Here is a 23,229-nt window from a genome sequence, read left to right on the forward strand (position 1 = left end):
TGGGTTATGAACTTCCATTTTTACCCCCGTATACAGATTGCAGAATCACATCGGTTCCACATCCACGTTTTTACATACTGCCATATTAGTGACTGTTGTATTCTGCTACAGCTTTTGACAGGAGTCTCCCAATCATGCACTCTGCCTTCATTCTTGCTTTGTGTAACTAGGGGGGAAAATGGAAATTTAAATTAAAAAATTTAAAATTCTGGTTGGAGCTATGAGAGCACCACATGTCCCTCCTAGCTCTGTGGTCTCCTTTGCTGCTCCTTTTACAACAATATTTAGTGGTGAGACTTGACAGGGAGGGAGCTGGCTTCATGGGGAGTGTGCATTGCTTGGAAAGCACCTTTCATTGTGGAGAGGTGAGAAGATCATGCCAACTGGAAGGACGTGCTGCCGGACGCTGCTTTGCTTAGATTCTGAACTGGGTGAAGAAGCATAAGGCTTCTGGGTGGTCTCACATAGGTCCCCAGGGTTAGAGAACTGGCAAAGGTGGGCAACAGAAACCAGTCAGGTTTGCTTTCTGTACTTTCTTGTGTGTTGTCCCTCTAGGACCTACCTGCTGTGGAAGGCAACCAACAGGAGTGGAGATGTAACCATGATAAGATTGAAGTTAATTCTGGGACTGTGTAACTGGCATCTCAGATTAGTCAAACTGACAAATTTCTCTAAATAGATATTTCTTTTCTTGTAACAATTGGGGGAAGTCTATTTGTTCACTGTATTCAGAATATATATATATATATATATATATACACACACACACACATTAATATATATGTATAATACATATGTATAACATGTAATACATATGTATAATATATAATACACATATGTATAACATATAAATATCATATATATATGTATAACATATATATGTATTATATATATATATTTGTACTGGGGATAGAACTCAGGGGCACTCAACCACTGAGCCATATCCCCAGCCCCATTTTGTATTTTATTTAGAGACAGAGTCTCTAAATAAATGGAAATCTTTACACATTTGTTTATATGGCTGTTGCACATATGGCTTGCTAAATTGTTACAAACCGAACACATCTGTTGCTTAGTGCCTCTCAGTTGCTGAGGCTGGCCTTGAACTCATGATCCTTTTGTCTCAGTCTCCAGAGTTGCTGGGATTATAGGCGTGCACCACCATGCCCAGCCAGAATATTTTTAAAAGAAACCTACAGTAAAGCATTGGATCAGTGCTTTCTTTCATGGTGGTAGAATAGTACCTAGGGTTCAGCACTTGCCTATAATCTCAGTGGCATGGAGGCTGAGGCAGGAGTATTGCAAGTTTGAGGCTAGCCTGGGCAACTTAGTGAGATCCTATCTGAAAATCAAATATAAATAGGCTAGGGATGTGGCTTATTGGTAAAGCAATTCCCAGTACGAAAAACAAACAAAAAAAAGTGTCAGCTGAATATATATTTACTTATATGAATATATGTATCTATATAAACATATATGGCAATATACATGCACAATATAGATAACATGCCTTCTGAATACATTAACCTATCCATTTTGGTTACAGAAAATTAATTGTCAGTACATGAACTGATCCATTTGTTTCCCGATCAAAAATATTAATATCAGTCATTTTGCTTTTATATTTATGTTTTCCTTCATTTGTATAAGTGTCCATAACCTAATAATGAGTACAATGATTGAGTGCAAAGTATTCAACCTCTTAATATAGAGGAAACAGCATGCACATACACACGTACCCCACATCCACACCTACACACACCAGAACAGATTAAAATGATGAAAAAAATGCCAATGATCACAAAGTTGTGGTACAACCAGCATTTTCTTTCATCGTTAATGGGAATGTAAATTGGTATGTTTTGGAACACACTCAGAATCTACTACAACTGATCATGCGCACAGCCTCTGACCCAGCCATTCCAGTCCTCACTGTGTACTCCTCAGAATAGCTGCAAAAAATATATATGTGTGTGTGTGTGTGTGTGTGTGTGTGTGTGTGTGTGTGTGTGTGTTAGGATGCTCCTGATCTACTGCATAGGTAGCCTATAGTAACTCACATGCTCACCAGCTGTAGAATGGTTAAGTGAATTGTGATATATCCCTACAACAGGATATGCATCAATGAGGATAATCTACAATGACTTCGACATGTGGATGAATCTTACCAATAATGTTGAGTGAAACAAGATGCAAAAGGGGGGCTGGAGTTGTGGCTGTTACAGAGTACATGCTTAAGCCTGGGTGATACCCTGGATTCAATCCGCAGAGCATATACTGAGCAATTCTATGAAAAGAAAACACAAAACCTTGCAAAAATCTCTTCTGTAATATCAGGAATCAAAATGGTGTTTGCCTTATTGAGGGGGCTTTTGGGAGCTTGGTATGTGTGCTGTTTACACAGATGTGTTCAGTTTGTAACAATTTACCAAGCCATTGGTGCATTCTCTTTGTGTGTTATAAATATATATTTTTAAAAGCTCACATGAAAACAGGCAGGCCAGAAGGAGACATGATAATGGGGGAAGGGTTGAGCAGAGGCTTCACAATTTTCAGGATGTCTGCAGCGTGCCAGGTTCATTTGACTTCTGTGAGCCTCACAAGGTCAATGAGGCAGGCCCTGGGAGCCACTTCTAGCTGTGACAGCCTGTTCACCAGATTCCAGATGCTTGCTTGCCTTCTTTTCTGTATTTCAATGTCACTCTGTGATTTTACTCCTCTAGAAGTTATTTACCTTGTCCTTTTAATGTTTTTGATCCTTAGGTCAAAGAAGAAGAAAATATGATGGAGGAAGAATTTTTGTTCTTTTAAAATTATGATCCTGGCTGAGATAGCATCTGTTTCATGCAGAAATCCAACAGAGGTCTTTGCATAAATCTGGAGTCCAAAGAAGCTAAATCATGCCTGCAAAAGACTTTGATATGCTCCAGGGTCCTGGGATATTGTCACCAGCACACTATGAGAAATGATAGAGGGATCCATCCTTAACATCCTTCCTAGCTGCTTTCTTTCAGTTTTTTAAATGCTGAAAACGAGCTGAGATTTTGATGACTTAACAGGACCAGGTCAAACACGACTTGATTATACATCTAGGGTAAAAAGATTCAAAGTATGACTTTTGTCTTCAAGGGGTCTTCCTGTTTTACTGGTCACAGTCAGGTATGGAACACCACTCACATCAGTCAATGTCACAGGCTCTGGGCTTGCCCACGGGGTGAGCTAGACAATCTCTGCCTGGGACTGACGTCACAGTGAGAGAAACAGACCAAAGCCATTAAAACCTTGTTAAGAGAACTTGATGCCTGAGAAGAGGGGAGATTCCCATTACAACTGGTGGCCATCAGGGGCTCTGCAAAGTGACAGCTAAGGATGCAGAGGCAGGCATAGAAAAACGTTGAGATGAGGCTTCTGAGAAGAAGGAACTGCAAGTACACATGGTATTGGAATGTTCCAGACATTCTTGATGTGTGGTGAAGGAGGAAGAGATGTTGGGCTGCGCGGATATGTGAGAGTGAGTGGGCTGGAGGCCTCAGCCGCAGAAATGCACAGATAAAGGATGAGAGTGAATGAGAGGGAAGGGAAAGGCATAGTCATGGGCAGGGGGTTGGAGGATGAGGTTTCTAAGAAGGTTCCGTTGGTAATGCTCAACCCCAGGGGTGAGCATGTAAGTGAACCCGGAGATGTGACAGAATAGATTCCTGAGAGGTCAAGGAAGGTGTTGCTCAGAGTATTGACAGGGACACGGAAGGAATCAGGAACAGCGCTGCAGGGGAAATGGTGGCCTGTGTGCTGGAGTTTTCCACATAAGGGGTAGGGAGGGACCTGAGGGCAGCTCATGACTAAAAGGAACGACACTACAGAGGTTCGATCCATAGACATTCATTCACAAGAGGTGTTTTTAAACAATTGCCACAAAATATACGCAACATAAAATTTATCATTTTAACCATGTTTACACTCACACTTTAGTGGCATTAAGTGCAACCATTACCACGAGCCACCTCCAGAACTCTTTTCATTCTGCAAAACCCAACTGTGTACCCATTAACAGTAACTCCCCACCTTCCCCAGCCCCTGTCAATGACTGCCCTGCTTTCTGTCTCTATAAATTCAATTACTCTAGCTAACTCAGATAAGTGGGATCATGCAGTTTTTGCTTTTTTTTATGCCTGTCTTATTTCACCCAGCATAAAGTCCTGAAGGTCTGTCCATTATGTAAACATGCATCAGAATTTAAGAGTGGGATCTCCCAGAGAAGAAATGTTTTAGAAGTGGCCATGGAGAGCAAAAGGACAACTATCTTTACCTCTAAGCCCCAAATGCAGGAATTTCAGTGGAAAATGTCTCCAATGATTAGGGCCATGGAGAGTCCTTGAAGACTAGCCAGATTCTGAAGAAATGAAAGAGGAGGGACACTAAGAAACCACATAGGGCTCTGTGGCTACTGAAAGTTCTAGACAGCAGTGTGGGAAGCCATGAGAGGACCCCTGGGGTGCGTCTCTTGGAGTCATATAGCATCCCTGCAGTGACTGGGGCCAGAGGGGCTTGAGTGGGAAAACAGGGTATATTTGCAAGATTCTTGTCATCTTGGGCTGGTCTTCCACCCCAGCTGGTTCCTAAAGAAGAATCACTGGAAAACAATGAGCCATTGCCAAAGCATGTCCAGAAGTCCAGGTGAGCAGCCTGTGATATACGGAAAAGAGCATGGCCTGTCAGAACTGCCTCTCCATCCCGGCCCCTTCGGCTTGTGATATCTGGACCAAATGACTTCACCTTTCTAAGTCTCCATCTCCTCATTTGTATAATATAAGCTACCTCGAGATTCACTGGAAATATTCAATGAGCATGTATATGAAAGGTCACTGAAAACTAAGAGCTACTCCAGGGCCATTATTATTATTTTAAATAAGTACTTTCTGATATTTAATGTACAAGATAGACGGTTATGAAAAGATCCTACACAGGTTGAGCATCCCTAATCCAAAAAATCCAAAATTTGGAAAGCTCCAATATCTGAAATTTTTTGAGCTCTGACATAACACAAGTGGAAAATTCCACACAGACCTTATGTGATGGGCTGCAGTTAAAAAAAAAAAAGCGGATGCACTATGTGTCTAAAGTTTATAGGAAACAAATGAATTCCATTTTTCAACTTGGGCCCAATCTCTAAGATACCTCATTACATATATGAAAATACGCCAAAATTAAAAAAAAAAAACCAACACTCCAAAGACCTGAAATTCTAAACACCTTTAGTTCCAAGTATTTCCAATAAGAACGACTCAACTTGTATTGATTGTGCTTTAAGAACACAAATTGGTCCTGTACCTTGGTGTCTAAATTCAGCACAGAGTGAATAGCAGGGACCCCACTTATTCATCCTAAGACATCTGGCATCTCAACCATTCACAAACCTGGACGTAAACTCAAATGCCTTTGAGCGCATGCAAGCAGCGACAAAAATAGTGCTGCAAAGCTGAGAAACGAAAGGCTAAAGAAGAGGGATGTAGGGCTGGGGATGTGGCTCAAGTGATAGCGCGCTCGCCTGGCATGCATGCGGCCCAGGTTCGATCCTCAGTACCACATAAAAACAAGGATGTTGTGTCCGCCGAAAACTAAAAAATAAATATTAAAAAAAAATTCAAAAAAAAAAAAAAAAGAAGAGGGATGTAAATTTGCCAGTTTTCCAAGCAGGGCACTTCTGTACCCTGAGAGCTCGAGGAAACCCATGGGGTGGGGTGAGTAGCAGAGTATGTCCTCTCTCTTCCACTGTCAGGCTTTGTGACCTTAGCAGTGAGGCCATCTCCCTCAGCCCCAGTTTTCTCATTTGCAAATGAGAAAGTTTTCCTTCTCATTTAAATTCTTTCAGTACATGCTACCCCCCCATGGTTGAACGGTGCAAGCATTTTGCTGAGTGAAGGAAGTCAGTTAATAAAAGCCACATGTCATTTGGATCCATCCATAAGAAATGTCCAGAAAAGGCAAATCTGCATACAATAGTTAATTTGACTTGTCAACTTGATTGGATGGAGATGCCAAGAATTAAGAGGTTTATAGGTCTGTCAAGGAGGCTGTGTCTAGGAATGATTGGCATGTGGGATAGACAACTGAAATGGAGATCGTCTCTAAGCATGGGCAGCACCGACCAATAGAATGATGGTTTGGATGGGATAAAAATTGGAAGAACAAGGAAGTAGCAGCAGATGCAAGCTTGATTCTTCTCCAGCAAGTTCTTGATTGTTGCTGCATTTGTCTGAGGATATCGGACTCTTGCTTTTCACTCTTCCAAAGCAGATTCTCCAGAAGCCTTTGGTCTTGGACTAGGGTAGCACTGTTGATCCCTTTTGTTCTGAGGCTTCAGAACTGCGCAGTTACTGGTTCTTCCAGCTCTCCAGCCTGCAGACAGCCATTGTGGACTCTCCAGCTTCTGGTCACATAAGCCAATCTAATAAGTCTTCCTTTGATAATTATACTTCCTATTGATTCTGTTCCTCTAGAGAACCCTAAATCACTACAGAAACAGAAAGTAGGCTCAGTCGTCACCAGGGCCTGCCGGGTGATGGCTAGTTGAGTGCGGGGTTTCTTCTCAGGGCAATGAAAATGATTTAAAATGAACTGTGGGATGGTTATACAGCTCTGTGAATATACTAAAAGCTGTGGAGATATATATCCTTTAAATGGGTGCATTGAATAGTATGTGAATTATAAGTCAATAAAATAGTTTTAAAATGCTGGTATTTTAATTTAGTTTAAAGGCAGTTGGGATGAATACCAATAAGAACAGGAGCACAGAATGGGAGTTTAGTTCTGTCACCAACTTGGTGACCTTACATAAGTCATCTGCCTGCTTTGGGCTTGTGTTGGCCCAGCCATTCTTTCTTCCTATTCCATAAATTTATGATTCTGTGGCTTAAAACTTAGACATATCCAAAAAGGAAAGGAGGAAAAAAAGCCCACAGAAGAGGAATATAGCAGATTCAGTGGGCTGGTGGGGTGGGAACTCTGACATATATAAGTGACACATGCAGGCAGTTGACACAAGAGAATGGACAAGGGAGCATCACACCACATCAACATGCAGCATCATACAGGACACTCAGTGTGGGGGTGGGGAGCAGGCTGACCCCCAGAGTAAATGCTACACCAAGCTCAAAACAATGTATAATTCCTAATATTTAGCAGACATTTTAATGTGGGCATTTGAAACTAATATGCCATGGAAATAGTTTCCCTGAACATTGTGCTACCGTGGGAAATGCAGATGAAAATGACAGTCATGTTACACAAGATTTCAACATTTTCTTTTACAGACATAAGTCAGTACAGAGATAAGAAATGCAGGTTCTTTCCTTGGTGAAACGCATTTAAAGAGCTCATTGGCGTAGACAATGATTGTTTTTATAATGTTTCCTACGTCCACTGGTGGAGAAGTGAGTTTCCACAGTGCATCTGGAGAAACAGCAATGCACAAAGATTAACTAATTACATTTCAGGTTTTATTTAATAGAGAAGATCATGAATATGTGCAATTAATGCCACATAAGCCCTTACTGTGCTCAATCTTGTACATATTTCATTTCTATCTCTGGTTTTGAAATCTAAGTAAATCTAGAGCCCACAGGGTATCATGTATTATGCATGCTTTGATATAGCCCAAAGAATGTGAACTGAAATTTGATATGAATTTAAATCTTCTACAAATCCATAGTTCTATTAAAGTGCCTGGACTAATGATGAAAGCAGGGAGCCCAAGAAGGCAGCATTTCTTCTTTGGTTCAGGGCTGATACAAGGAACAGCCTCCCAGGATAAAAAGGATAAAGCCCCTTCCGTGCTCTCCAATTGCAACATGTTTCCAAGTACAGTCTGAGTACCTCAGTACCAGGGCAAGAGGCTAGGCAACTTGGGATATTCTTAGATGCATTTCTGAAGGTGTTGCAGTTTCCTTTACCTAGAACATTCTCCAAATCAGCAGTGCAGAGGGAAAATGCAACATCATCAATTTCATTGTCATTGTAATCCTCATTGATTCCTGGGTCAGCAGAGGAAGAAGGAGGGGTAGCTCCTGGATGTACAAGGGGAGAGCCTGGGATTCAGTTCTTCTACTAGCACCAAGGAAGCATTCCAGCCCTGCTGAAGGACAGAGCATCCAAGAGCTGGCCTGTAGTAGACACTGTCAAGATTTTCACAGCATGCTCACAGACACACTTCAGACCTACCTGCCATTCTATAGATGTTGAACTAACCCACTGAGCACTCAGAAATAAACTCACGAAAAGTGAGCTGATCCAATCATGCAGACATTGTGTCCCTCTGATGTGAGGTAGTGGGAAGACCAAGTGCCATAGAGCAAGATTTCTTGCCGAACTGCTGAAGCCAAATGCATTCAAGTCCTTGGATCTAAGATCTAGTCTGCAGGAATTCAGGGAATTGAGAAAAGAGTTAGCACCATGAGGAAGCGGCAAATTCAGGAGGTGGGACCATGCTGGGGAGGGGGTTAAAGATCCAGTTTCTTCTGCATATTAGTGCATGAAAAAGATGGGGGTAAGGCAAGATTAATAAATCTAATCCCCATCCCTAATGCAAAAGAATGTGATTATGGTTAGGTATTAGATTACACTATTTATTTATTTTTCCTAATGGTACATGGACACAACCTTTACTTATTTTAATTATTATTTTTTGGGTGGTGCTGGGGATTGAACTCAGGGCTTTGTGCATGCTAGGAAAGCACTCTACCAACTGAGCTATATCTCCAGCCCCCTATTTATTTATTTTTATGTGCTTTTGAGAATCCAACCCAGTGCCTCACACGTGCCAGGCAACTGCTCTACCACTGAGCCATAACCCCAGCCCGTAGACTGCACTAATTATTAATTCTGAGTACAATAGAAGTATTACAGTTGTTACATGGACATTATATTTTAAAATGTGTTTATCATAAGGTTACGGTGTTTTTTAAAAGGGTCATTCATTTTTATTTTAACTGTCTTTGAGGAATGACATCTGTAACGACACTTGCATCACTGCCCTGAATTATAGCTGGAACTAAGGAAACTTATGGACAAAGCATCTTTGTCTGATCACAAGTGAGGGTAGGATCTCTTTCCATGCTGCAGAAAGACATCCTCCAGTCTGGTTCTCTTTGGGGGGCTTCTTTAGTTCATTCTGTGTGTGCTGGGCACTAATCTTACAGACACTAAGCTGGGATGACTACATGCTGAATATACACATGGAAGATAAATATATATATGTTTGTGTGTGTGTGTGTGTGTGTGTGTAAATCTTCTCCATCAATCATAGCAGATGGTTTGTGAAACACGTTAGTGTATTTGCAAATTAAGGACAAGAAAAATGTACAAAAAGGTATGTTCATATGTAACTAGTGTTTCCGGCTCCTGATAGGTCTCTCTGGGCAAAAATTCCCTCTGCCTTTCTTTGTTTCACAGTCTCCTTTTCCCCATGATAAATTCTCTATGATCTCTTGTAGATAACAGCATTGATTCCTCAGAGTTTGCCTGGGTCCACAATTCGTCAGAATGTTTCATCCTGGGACAATAATCCTGTCGTAAATGATATGAAATTGTGAGCTTCCATCCTTTTTAAGGCTTTAGGGCTGTAAGTAATTTGATTCTCTGAAAGTCATCTGAGCTCTCTTATATAGAAAACCTTTCTGCATATTATATCCCTGTGGTCCTTCTTCATTAGTATTCCTGGGGCTTGTTAATTGCTATTAAGTTTTTCAGTTAATATGAAGATGCTGAATGTTAAAATGGTGGATCTGCAAAGAAATCTCAAGTTGGGTCCTTTGATTTTATTTCTTATAGGAGATTACCTTAATGGGATTTTTGATCTGTTTTTCTGAAAAAAAATATTCTGAGAATAAACTATTTCTGTAAGAAAGAACATTGTTACCAGTTAAACTTCATATTTACTCTCATATAAACTATTTTCTACAAGAACATAGTAATATTCCACACTAAAATTTATGTTATTGATCAGAGATAGTGTTTACTGGGAAGGACGGGAGAGTAAATATAGGCTTTGAGGACTGTATGTTTTCTATCGCAATTACTCAGCTCTGTATCTGCTGCACAAAACCAGCCACAGATACCATATAAACAAGTGAGTTTAACTGGGTTCCAGTGAAAACTTATTTATGGATAATAAAATTTTAATTTTATAAAATTTATATGCGTCACAAAATACTATTCTTCTTTTGATCCCCCTCAACAATTTACAAATATAAAAACTATTTTTAGTATTCATGCCATACAAAGGAATTGGAATGAATCTGGCCCATGTGCCTGAATTTACTGACACCTGTTATAAATAAAAAGAAACTCTCAAGAGATGGTTTACAGATAATCGGAAAAAGTACAGATTCTAGAGTAATAACATCCTATTGATTATGCTCAACAAGTCTTCACCATAACCTCATGATAACGTAAGTCTTCACCATAACCTCATGATAACGTAGGGTACCACAATAAAGGTCAGTCACATGTCATGAATAGCATAACAAATTTACATGATTCCTTCAAGCCCAGGCATTCTCCTGACTGCCAAACGCATGCTATATTTAACCACATAGTCCTGGCCACTGCATAATCATCACACTCTGGTTTCTTTTTTTTTTTCCAGCCTAAAACTTGGCTTATAACCTTTAACTGCAAAATCATTGCATGGTATATGTTTACCACTTTGTTTAAAAGGTGAACAGAGCAGCACCATATTCACTAACGTCATATGACTACACATTTATCTTCTCATGCATTGCAAACCAGGAGCCTAGATTTTTTCAGTGCAGATACTGGGGTTTGTTTAAAGCATTGCAGTACTAATGGTAAACACATCTTACATGAGTGGCACTGAGGAACGTACACCTGATGATAAAACCAATGACAGGGGTGCAGAATCTTCAGACACAAGATTAAATTTTCTAACTTCATATTCACAACACGGTAGTAAACTTTCTCAAGTGTAATATTTCAACTATAATGTACAAATCAATTATAACTAAAGGTGTTAACCCTTTTTTTTCAGATGGGAAAAATGTTTGCTACACTGTTGTCAAGAAATGATGTGCATTGATTTGGACCATTCAGTTTTAAATATATTTGTGAGTATTCTGTGCAATACCAGCAAAAAAAAAAAAAAAAAAAAAAAAAAAAAAAAAAAGCATCACATAATGTTCACATCCGAGTTTTTGCAAAAACCTTTGGTATAAAATCTGCAATGAGTAGAGAGGTTCAAAATCAGAACTCTGATTGACATCCTAGACTTTAGGTTCTAAATGGACTCCTGAGTTTCCCTGTCTAGGGAGACTTTCTGGTTTTATACATGGCCCTAGAGAGAGTTGCCAACCACTCATCTCCAAGGAATTATTCTGATTCCTTCCTCATTATGGTCTTCTGTTTCACTCATAAGCAAGCTGGTTCTATCTCCAGATGTATGTCAGGCCTATGTACCTCGTCTATGCTGTTCAGGTGGGACCTTTCTCTTGCCTGGACTGTTCCAATAAGACCCTGTTCACTCCCCTTTCTTCTCTTCTCCATGGTTTTCCTGTTACTGTGGCCGAGTTCAGCAGTTACCACAGAGTGCTGCTATAGTTTGCATGTGGTTTGTCCCCTAAGGTTCAAGTGTCTGCAAAACCCAATATTTTATTGTTTTAAAATAAAGCCCAGATTATGATAATCTCCTCTTGTGACTTAGGCCCTGGATAGTGGTATTGGGAAATAATTGGATCTTTAAGAGGTGGTACCTAGTGAGAGATCCTTAGGTCATTGAGGGTAGTTCTCTGGAAGAGACTATGGGATGCCAGGCTCTCTCTGGCTTCCTATTTCAATATGTGATCTCTTCCACATAAGTGCTTTTACCATGATGTGACACAGCCAAGACGGCCCTCATCAGACTTGAGATTATGACAGTGCTATGCCTTTGAGCCTGTGAGATTGTGAGCTAACTAAACCTCTTTTCTTCAGAAAGTTATCCTGCTTCACTTATTTCATTATAGCAACATAAAGCAGATGAATGCAAAAGATATGGTCTACAAAACTCAATATTTTACTGTTTTAAAATAAAGCTCAGATTATGATAATCTCCTGTGACTTTCTATGACAATCCATGACACTAGAACAAATCTAAACTTTTTATGAGAGTGTGGTCTCTCCACTAACAATTTCCAATGAAAGCACAATTTCCCCCCATGTCTACACAAGCAAGTGTATCACACCTTACTTACATGAAATTTATTAGTGAGCAAACTCAGACTCCCAGGTGTGTCTGAGTTTGACCTATCTAAGTATGTCTGATATATCCAAGTCAGGCCCAAAACAGATTTCAAACTTTAATCTTTCAGCTTGAGGTCTGGGACCATTTCATCACCCCCAGAGCTTTGCTCCTCATACCTCAGGTGTGCATGGGCCCCAATCAGATAGATTTGGATTATTTATGGATGCCCATCCGTGAGTGCCTCTGGAGTCCTTTTTCCAGCAGTCTGCTGTTGATTAGAATTGGCTAATAGAAACCCCAGTGCACTACCTTATCCCATACAGCCTCAGCAATCCCAAGAGGTTCTGCGCAGGCTGAGCTGATGGAATGTTTTAATTTTCTGTTCCTAGGGAATGTGTGAGAGAATCTCTTTTCCTCAAGGTTTGGTTTTCCATAATTCACACCAAAATATCTACTGAATTTTATATCACCATTATCTTTGGCCTAAAGTGTCAATTAGACATATAGGTTGGACAAACAGATCTAAAATTAAAGAAATTTTCAAAGAATTGAAATGTTTAATGATTGTGCATTTTGGACTTTTTGTGGTTACATAGCAATTTGTAACTATTTTTGTGATACAACTTAAATCAGTTAGGGATAGAGAACCCTGGAGATCCCACCCTGCACAAACACACACACTAAGTATAGGTAAAATAGCCCATAGAAGACAACCATATATATGTTTGTAGCTTAGATCCTGGATAGTGGTATTGGGAAGTAATGGCATTTTTAAGAGGTGGTACCCAGGAAGAGATCCTTAGGTGCATTGAGGGAAGTATATAATTGAGGTATGTATATAATCTATATGTTGCTTCCTGGTTTTCAGAACACATTTGATATAATTCATCAAATTTATTCTATAAATCAGTATCTATAGTTTTCATGCCTTCACAATTTTGAAAACGGGTCACTAGAAGGTAAGGGAAAGAAACAGAGGCTTTTATATAGTTATTATTTTTATTTAATGTGCCCAAGGGGAATTTTTCACTTATTTTGCACAAGTTTACCTTTTTTCATACTCTTTAGTACTCTTTTATCCTTTAAGCCAAATTTATACTCATGGTTGAGTTACAATGTTCTGGTGTTTTTTGATAACAAATACTTTATTTTCCAAAAGAACAGCATTGCCTAACAAGTCATTCAAAGGGCTAGAAATTATTTACTTATTTTGCCTTAGCAAAAACTTAGCCTAGTGAGAATTTGATAAATTACAGTTTGGTTTGGTAGATACATAAATCTTATGCCTTGACTTAAATCTGCCCCCAAGTTCTTCTCAAAACCTGGAGGTTAGAGCAGAAAAGCTAGCAATCCTAGCACTGAAGAACTAAAGACTGAGTGAGCTATGTCCCCAGTTTCAGGAATACAAACAGAAATTCCGGTTTTCTTTGCCCAGCTGCCTCCATGATTGCTATTTTCATCTCAGAATGAGAGTGGAATCTAGTTGTTTCCATATATTGACTCAGTGTTTTTTAAAAATAAATGCCAAAGTTGACATAAAAGAGCAGCTCAGTAACAGGAAATTTAATATGAAAATTAATATTTAAATCACCCGTGGACATGATGTTAAAATTACAGCCCCCACACAGACTCTCCTCGGCAAAGGTCAACCAGCTGTCCTTTCCAGAAAATACTGTTAGCCTTTTCTTAACATTTCTTAATACTGTTTACTTATTGCCAATATCTTATAATGACCTCTACTGGATATAACACAAAGTATATGTAGATTTTACTGAGAATGACCATTCTGAACATAATTCTTTCATCAATTAAATTTTATCTAAATTGTTCAAATTTCAGGGAGCCACTTTTAAAAAAATCTATAAATTACAAAGATTTGGCCAAATATGAATTTTAAATAATCAGAAGTAGAATTTTCCTCAATGTTAGGTGGTACAGGTTTATATTAAAAAGCTTTATTCAGAACCTTGTTCAAATGGTAAAATTTTTAGAGTCTATACCAAATATAACTATATAAAAAGTAAATGTTAAAGTCAAATAATCCATGGTCAGGGGCTTTAAATAATGATGAATAAATATTAGAAGAATAATGATAATAGGCACTCTTCACTAAAGACTCTCTTAAACTTCCCTTACTACTATAAATTTAGTATTATTAATGCAGTTATACACATTCAGATTCAGAAGCTCACAAAAGTAGTGATTTAGTCAAAATTTGAGCCCACTTTTATTTCATTTCAAATTACAAGCTGCAATTTGAAGCATAAAGAGTTGCAAGAATTATAAATATGTTTTTCCTTCCAACATTTTTAAACTCACAAGATGTACATTTACACATACAAAAGGGAAAAGTTAATGTTCAATTTTCTGAGTTCCATTGCAAACAAATGATAAAATATAAAGATAAAAAATGTCATCCAAGGACAGAAGGAAAGAAACTTGACTAAAAAAAAAAATGTTCATTGGTCAAGGCACATTACCATTCCTGCACAACAACTTAAAAAGCCAGATAAATAGCTCAAATTATATTTCTAAAGACATCAGAGAATTGTGGAAGCAAAGAAGGTTAAATCAACTAACATTTTTGAGAAGGATGCCACTTTTAAGGTGAGTAGTCTGCCACCAACAGTTTTCTTCCCAGGGGCCTTGCTGATTCTTAGCATGGGCTAAGGATATAAAGAAACTAATATGTCATGTGGGAGAACAAGTCCCCTTCAGTACCAAGACCTTCCTCAAGCATATGGCTGACCTCCTTAAGACATTTACCAAACATGGAAGCCATGTGGAAGGTTGGGGCAAAGAGAAAATTTGACAACCTCCCATTCTTCCAAGATTAAGTAGCTAAAAAACCTCAGGATCTGCATCCAAAGCCCAGGAGAAAATTCCCAAGCAACAGGTATGAACAGAGGTAAGTCATGGCTTCTTGTACTGCAAGCAGTACCAGCCTGGTTCAATATGTTAGGCCTGAAATGTCCCTCTGAGGGAGCTTCCTTACTGAAGGAAGATATTATCTGAACCTACATAGTTCAGTTATACACACTATCTACACTTAATAAGAATTACTGGACATTTTAAAACCCACAAATAACAGATACAGGTGCATGGACAATCTCAATATTGGATTTAGTAGACAAAAATTAGATAGCCAAAAGTGATGAAAAGATAAGGGATTTCATCACAGAAATTAAATTTATTTAAAGAATCAAACGGACAGTCATTTAGAACAATTCACTCATTCTGCAATGAACAATGCACATCAGAAAACAAACTAAACTGAGACACAGAGCAATAGAAAGTATTCAAACTGAAGGAGAGATTAAAAAAAAAGAAGTGAATGTAAGAGACAATAAAAGAATAAGACATGAGAGGAAAAAGGAAAATAGTCTAACATATCCATGATTTGAATCCTGAAAGCAAAAAGAGAGAAAAAAAAACAGGACAAAAACAACATTTAAAGAGATATTTAGTGAAATTTTTGCAGAGCTGATGAAAGACATCATCCTACAGATACAAAAAGCTCAATGAAGGGCTGGGATTGTGGCTCAGCAGTGGAGCACTCACCTAGCACATGTGAAGTGCTGGGTTTGATCCTCAGCACCACATAAAAGTAAATGAATAAAATAAAAATGTGTATGAATACAACTAAAAAAAAAAATAAAAAAAAACTCAGTGAACCTAACACACAAGAAGTACAAAGAAAATCATAGCCAGGCACATTATGTTCACTTTGGTAAGCCAAAAGCAAAAAAAAAAAAAACTTTATGTTAGCCAGGAAAAAAAGAAATTATATTCAAAGAAATATGACTTTCCAACTATGAAGTCAAGAGATAACAGAATAAGAGTTCTTTTTTTCTTTTCTTTTCTCTCTCTGTGTGTGTGTGTATGTGTGTATGTGTGTGTGTGTGTGTGTGTGTGTGTGTGTGTGTATGTGTGTTTGTGTGCAGTGCCAGGTATGAAACCCAGGCTCTTGTGCATGCTAGGGAAGAACTCTACCTCTGAGCCACATGCCTGGCCCTAAAAATGAGAGTTTAAAGGTAAGCCACAGGCTTGGAGAAGACATTTGCAACACACACATACATTTTTGACAGAAAACCTGTATTCAGAATATATAAAGAACTCCTAAAAATTCTTCATCATCATCACCATCATCAACATCTGACAATACAATAGAAAAATGGGCCAAAGACTTAAAGGAGCAATTTTTCAATAGAAATTACACAAATAATTGGGTATGGTGGCTCACACTTCTAATCCCAGCAGCTCCAAGAGGCTGAGGCAAGAAGAGTGTGAGTTCAAAGTCAGCCTCAGCAACTTAGTGAGGTCCTAAGCAACTCAGTGAGACCCTGTCTCCAAAAAAATTTTAAAAAAGGGTTGGGGATGTGGCTCAGTGGATAAACGCTTCTGGGTTCCATTCCTGATACCAAAAACTTTTTAAAAAAGGAGTTGTACAAATAGCCAAAAAGAATACAAAAAGGTGTTCAACATCATTAGTAATCAGGAAAATAAAAATTAAAATCACAACAATATACCATTTCAAAGCTCCAGAATGATGAAAAGTGATGCCCTAAGCAACTCAGTAAGACCCTGTCTCTAAATAAAATATTTTTAAAGGCTGGGGATCTGGCTCAGTGGTTAAGTACCCCTGGGTTCAATCCCTGGTACCAAAAAAAAAAAAAAAAAAAAAGAAAGTCTAATTTATCAATGTGTCCTAATAACCTGAACTTGCCAAGAATTACAATAAGTCAGAAGGATTTGCACTCTTTATGAAAGTTTCAATTAAATGCAAAGTATCTCTACTTTTCTACAGAGCAAGAGATATATGAATTAGTATTCAAGTTATCTCTAGAAACAAATATTTTTAAAAATACAATAAGAGTATATGTCAGAACCAATACATCTGGGATTCTCTTGGAACCATAGGAAGATGAATAGAGAAAAATATACATGTACCTTCGAACAGCAGTCCAAGCTTGTTTCCAAGGATAATAACTTTTTTTTTAAATCATATTTTTGATACATCATTTATTTTACTTTTAAGTATAGTTTAAAAGGGACTTATTACTTTTTTGGGGGGGGGTACTGAGGATTTAGCCCAGGGGTACTTTACCACTGAGTTACATCCCCAGTTCTTTTTCTTTTTTCTTTTGAGACAGGGTCTCATTAATTTGCATAGGTCCTCACTAAGTTGCTAAGGTTGGCCTTGAACTTGCAAGCTTCCTGCCTCAGCCTCCTGAGTTGCTGGAATTACAAGTGTGTGCCACCCTAATTATTAATGAGACTTTTACAAATATTAAGAAATCTAAAAGGCCCGAGGATGTAACTCAGAGTTAGAAAACTCACAAACACACATAGGAGGAGGAGAAGAAGATGAAGAAGCAGTGCCAAGTACCACTAGCCTTAGAGCAGCAGCACAAACTTGTGGGCATATAGACTCAAATTGGATTTTACAATAGAGTGAAACTAATAACTAGAAACCGTAAAGGTCAACTGGATTTAATAACTCTGGAAATAATTCATGTGAAATATAACTGCTGGGCAATTGAGCATAGTATTCATTTTTTACAAATGATTCCCCCATGCAAATAGCCATATTAGAATCAAGGTAATCTATTCTCTGAATTCCTAATCATGTAATAATATCTTCAGCACTCAGTTGCATCAAACTTTATTGTGAATGGCCTTTTCAAGAGCCCATCAGATTGTACTATGAACTGACTCACGCCTCGCAGCATCATCTAAACTTTTAAGCTCCTAGCAGCTCAAGGTAGCATTCAGGGACTATCTCAGATGGTGCTTGTGGTAGTCAGTGACTCACTCACACTTATTGTACTGAATGCTAAGCTGTGACTCAGAGTGAACCCTATTAGTTGCTGACTGACACTCTACTTATTTGAATAGAAGCTCACATTATGAGTCACCTGGTGGTGCACTGAAAACCAATCTGAAATATTCCCATTTGGACAGTGATTCATATTATAATCATATTGGGACCTGATTGACACATGTGATTTCAAAACTCAGTTCTGCTGAACTGGCTTGGGAGCATGCTAGAAAGTCACTCCCTGCTTAATGCACTGCATTTCTGTCTAAGAAGAACATGTGGTAGTTAGATACTGAGACATAAAGTCAAGGGTATTCAATTCACACATTGGAGAGAACTATGGTTTCCTTCCTCAAGGACATAAGCACCATTCCTAGAAGTACCTTCCCTGGAAAATAAACTATTCCTAATATTATATAAGACAAGCAGCTCACCTGAAAGATTCTGCCATAGAATCCCTAAACCAGTTATGCAAGAGCTAGACCTTTAAATCACTGTCCACATAGTATATGGAAGGTAGATGTCATTAGACTGCTCCAGGCAGAAATGAATGAACAATGGGATTTTAGAAATTTATATTCAGGTACCTGAACTAAAACCACTAACTGGGCTATTACATTAAAACAAGACAGCTCTGCAGGGGACGGCAACAGATACCTGTAGTCCCAGCAACTTAGGAGGCTGAGGCAGGAGGATCCCAAGTTCAAAGCCAGCCTCAGCAACTGAGCAAGGCCCTAAGCAACTTAGTGAGAACCTGTCTCAAAATAAAAGATAAATTTAAAAAAAGGGGGGGCTAGGGATGTGGCTCAGTGATTGAGCACTCCTAGGTCCAATCCCCATTACCATTAAACAAACAAACGACAAAAAAAAAAAAAATTCCCCTCATTTTCTCTTGCTAGTGCACAAAATCTGGAATAAAATCTCTTGAATAATTTTGACATCTTCTCCTAAAAAGTAGAGAGAAAATATCTTCAAAGCTGTCAAAGGAGATTTTAAGAATTTGAGAAAAATTCAAAAATGATTTTCAAAATAAAACTGCTTCAAGGGATGAAAAGAATATGTCCCTGAATGTATACCCTTTTAAGGTGGAGCCTTAAAATCTAAAGCTGGCTCCACCTCTAGCTTGATCAATGATGTTAGCTTACTGGAGGGAAGTCATGTGGTCTCGTCTTACAATAGGAACGACCCTGACAAAACCTTGGGACAACAGTAGCCGTGCCATCACTGGTGGTCTTTCATGGGGTTGGAGGTAACACATGCTTGCACACTGTTTTCCTTAGGTAAACTTTCTGGTTTCCTATTTGTGATAGTTTCACGAATCTGTGATATACAAGAAATCATCAGTGTGGAGTATAAGAGCCCTGGGAAGGGAGTTGGATATAATTCTGCTTCGGCCCCTAAATAGCCTTATAACCTTTCTGGATGTTTCCTCATCTGTACAATAAAAGAGGTAGGGGAAAAAAAAGTAATCTGATGTCATCATTCTAAATTTTTGATATGCGTATTGTGGGTAGAATGTTTACAGTAATCTCAGAGAAGTTAGCCCTTCTAATTTCTAAGTAAGTTTCTAGAATCTCTTAAATAAAATGGACTCAGCAACTTGAGGGTCATAAGTTCAAGGCCAGCCCCAGCAACTTAGCAAGGCCCTAAGCAACTTAGCAAGACTCTGTCTCCAAATAAAAAAGAAAAAGGGCTGTAGCTCAGTGGTTAAGTGTCCCTGGTACCAAAATATTAAAATAAAATAAAATAAAATAAATGAAGTTTTTTATTTTGAAATAAAATAAACTCATTGAAGTAATTCAATGAAGATACTGGATTTTCTGTAAATATCCAGATGATGTGTTTTTTTAAAATCTATGTCTTACAAAGTGAACTCTTTTGAGGGTTAGAAAGAATTTTCTTAGAATGCTGTTTGAAAGTTGAAATGTAAATACCTCATAATTATTTGAAATTAAAGGATCCAGATGATATGAAACTGCACCATATTCAGATTGAGATATTGATATCACATATTTACTGTTTTGCTGATTTTAATAATGGATGCCTATATTATTGTGTACTCTTTACAGCATACAAAAAATGAATTTTTCTTCTGATATTTTTACATTTTGAAGTCCACTTAGCCCATTTAGCACCAATTTAATTGTAATAAGAAATTCCACTTTGTATGTGCCAGGCAGTTATAAGAGCTCAACTGAATGAAGCAATTACCCCATGAGATAGGATTTTTACTTATCCACATTTTACAGATGATAAAACTAAAGCACAGAGAGGTTGTGTCTAGATGTGGGTCTAAGGTCACAAATCTAGGTTGGGATTTTAGCCGTGGTTTATAAATTCCAGGCAATATAACCTATTAGGCAATAATCCCTGTTATATGTGTTACTGATACCCAATACAAAAGATACTGCTTCATAAATAGAAGATAAACAAGATGGGACCCAATAGAAATTTAGATTTTGTGCAAAAAAATTAAGTAATAATTTTTTATTAAAAAAAATAAAAAACTAGTAAACTGCAAATTATGATTGTGTCAAAGAACTTACAGACTGAGTCATTCCATTACAAATGTCCCTGCCAAGTCTGGGAAGGAAGTCAGACTCCTGGGTTAACTTGGACTTTTTTTTTTTTTTTTGGTTAACTCCATGGTCTGGAACCACCAAAAGTAAAATGAAGACAAGCCAGGGCCCTGCCACCTGTGCCCAGGAGGATGGGCACTGACCAAAGGAGGGTGTGATTGATGCTGGAGCTTCCATCGCCCCACACTTTACCAAGGCGATTCAGAGCACCTGGTAAACAATGGACTGCTTTTGCTAGCCTTTGGTCTAGAGGGTCGCTCCAGCACTGAGGGCACTGATTGCAGTTACCACAACTCATGAACCTCAGCCGAACGTCTAGGGTAGTATGGCATGGGGAATTCACGTGGAGTGATTGGCCTGTGCCACATTCTGAAGAGGAAAGAGATTTTTTTCCTCTAGCTTTCTCCTCCTTAAGGACAGAAATCCTGTACTACTACATTCACTTCTCTGTGCTGTCCTCTGCGAGGGCAGCAAATGCTTCCTTCAGGATCCCCCTAGCCTGCCCCAGACACTCTTCACAGCCACGTCCTGCCTGCAGCTGGTGTCGCTTGCTGGCCCTGACCATCGCCTGGACTTTCCCTGGATGCTGGCGAACCTGGGAAGCTCACGACCTATCCCCGTGCCTGCGCACCTCTTCTCCCAAGGCCCCTTCTAAATGTGCAAGTGGGGTAGGTAGGTTGCAAAGATCCTGGACAACCCCTTCCCAATGCCCACCTTCGCTCGCCTACTCCTCCCCCTGGCGGAAAGTCTTAGAGCACAAAAACCTCTTCCCTAAAACGCCCACTCCTACCTCCGCGCGCCGCCTCTCCCAAGGTCCCTCCCTTACCCATTCCCGGGTAGGAGTGGGTGGGGAAATCACTGCGCTCATAGATCCCCAAAAGGGCCATCCCACATTGTGACCCCCTTTCCTAAAGCTCCAGTTCCACCCCCGTCCCCCAATGCTGGAAGGCAGCTGTGCCACAGACCCTCCTCTGCACCGCCCACCCCCCCTCCCCACCTAGCAGCCAGCCTCTCCCGCAGCCGGGGTGCCCAGACTCGTTCCAACTTACCTAGAGCAGCTCGGAGTACGGAAGATCAACCACCTGGGTTTGTTTAAAGAAATTCCCCGCGGCGCCCGCACCTTAAACGACACTTCTGCCCCTTAAGTTTTCTAGGGCGTGAATAGAGTCTCCCGGTAAAAGCCGGTACCAAGCCGGCCCCTCCAGGGTGCTGGTGCCGGATGCCCACTTTCCGGCCCTGCTCCCCGCCGCTGTCTAGATGGCATTTCTCCGAAGAAAGGTACTGAGATTCTGGGAGTGTCTCCTTTCCCTTCCCACCTGCGCTCGAATTGCCCGCCTCGGGCGCCCAGCCCCTTCCACAGACGTCTCCCCATCCAGTCGGAATGCCGACCTCTCTACTGGTCCGGAGTTTCTCAGATGTGCTTGGGATGGTCAATATGCATTTTAGACTTTAAGAGCCAGACCCCCGCGTCCCCCACCCAACCACAGAGCCGAGGCCACAGAGATGGAACCCCGCGACGCTCCGAACGATCGGATAGATATTGATAGTGGTGGCCTGTGCACCCCCTTTAGACAGCGACACCTCCTCAGCCAGTCCCCCCACCCGCCACAGGCACCGGCTAACGAAGGAGGCTGGACCCGATCCCCACGAGCTCCCGCGCCACCGTGGCGACAAGAGCCCCAGGTCCCGCCGAGCGTGCGCGCCCCGCCCGGCCTCTGCCACTTCCCAGCCCCAGGCCTCCGGGCGAGTGTGAGAGGAAAAAGGAAACGGTGAAGGAAGCTGGGTACTCACGATCCCACCGTCCACCAGAGTTGTTGGAGGGGAAGCACCCGGCGACTCGCCTCCCTTGGCCGTGCGCATGCGTCCGGCGTGTTCCTGATCTTTATTACAAAGCCGACTGGCTGTCTTTACTACGCCCGCGAATGCTTTCCTCCGCTTTCCCCTTCCTGCAGCTCCGGGTCTCTGCGCGCCCTCTTCTCCCTTCCTCTTCCTTCCACTGCAATGCCTCTTCCCCGCCCCCTCACGCCTCCTCCCGCGGCTGGGCAATCCCAGGTCACGCCTCCCTCTGGCGGCGGCGTCCTCCCCGTCACGGGGGCTGGGGACACCACTCCAGGCACCACGAGGGCGGGACTCGTGATCGGGCCTCAGTTCCCTTCCTCCAGCCCCAGGTTGGGAAACACTGAGAGTGTGGGGGAAACGCTAGACGAGTGTAGAGGGCGTCTGCAAAATGTCCCCTCTTACGCCCTCCTCTCCGCGTGCGGGGGCCGAGCAAGAGACTCCAGTGAGCGGGACTGCGAGCTGAGACCTGGTGAATGAAGTGGAGAAGAGGGAGGAGCGCGCTGGCCCGGGGGACGGCGCCGCCAGCGAGGGAGTGCTCCATCTCCAGAGTCACCCTGGTGGACTGCCTCGCCACAGCAGGGCAGCCCCCTACCTTGTCCCGGGTTCCCCGTGCTTCAGAGCCTGGCCCCCGCCCCATCCCTGAAGAGTCTCTGAGTCCGGTTCTCCCGCACTAGAAACGGGGGGGGGGGCGGGTTTCTAACCCTGTCATACCCAGCCAGGACCTGGAGGCCGCACTTGGTGACCCACAGCAGGGTGGA

At 40.7% G+C, this 23,229-nt stretch overlaps 1 protein-coding gene across 1 annotated transcript in view; it reads right to left on the reverse strand.

Annotated features, from left to right (window-relative positions):
- Window positions 1-22,843, reverse strand: part of Rgs20 (regulator of G protein signaling 20) — a 69,983-nt gene extending 47,140 nt beyond the window's left edge. The window contains exon 1 of the mRNA XM_021724869.3: window positions 22,424-22,843. Coding sequence (XP_021580544.1) covers window positions 22,424-22,492 — 69 coding nt within the window. The 5' untranslated portion in view covers window positions 22,493-22,843. The remainder of the gene's footprint in view (window positions 1-22,423) is intronic.
- Window positions 22,844-23,229: the final 386 nt, after the last annotated feature.

The sequence above is a fragment of the Ictidomys tridecemlineatus genome, chromosome 7 (assembly GCF_052094955.1).
Source record: "Ictidomys tridecemlineatus isolate mIctTri1 chromosome 7, mIctTri1.hap1, whole genome shotgun sequence".
NCBI classification, from domain to species: Eukaryota; Metazoa; Chordata; class Mammalia; order Rodentia; family Sciuridae; genus Ictidomys; species Ictidomys tridecemlineatus.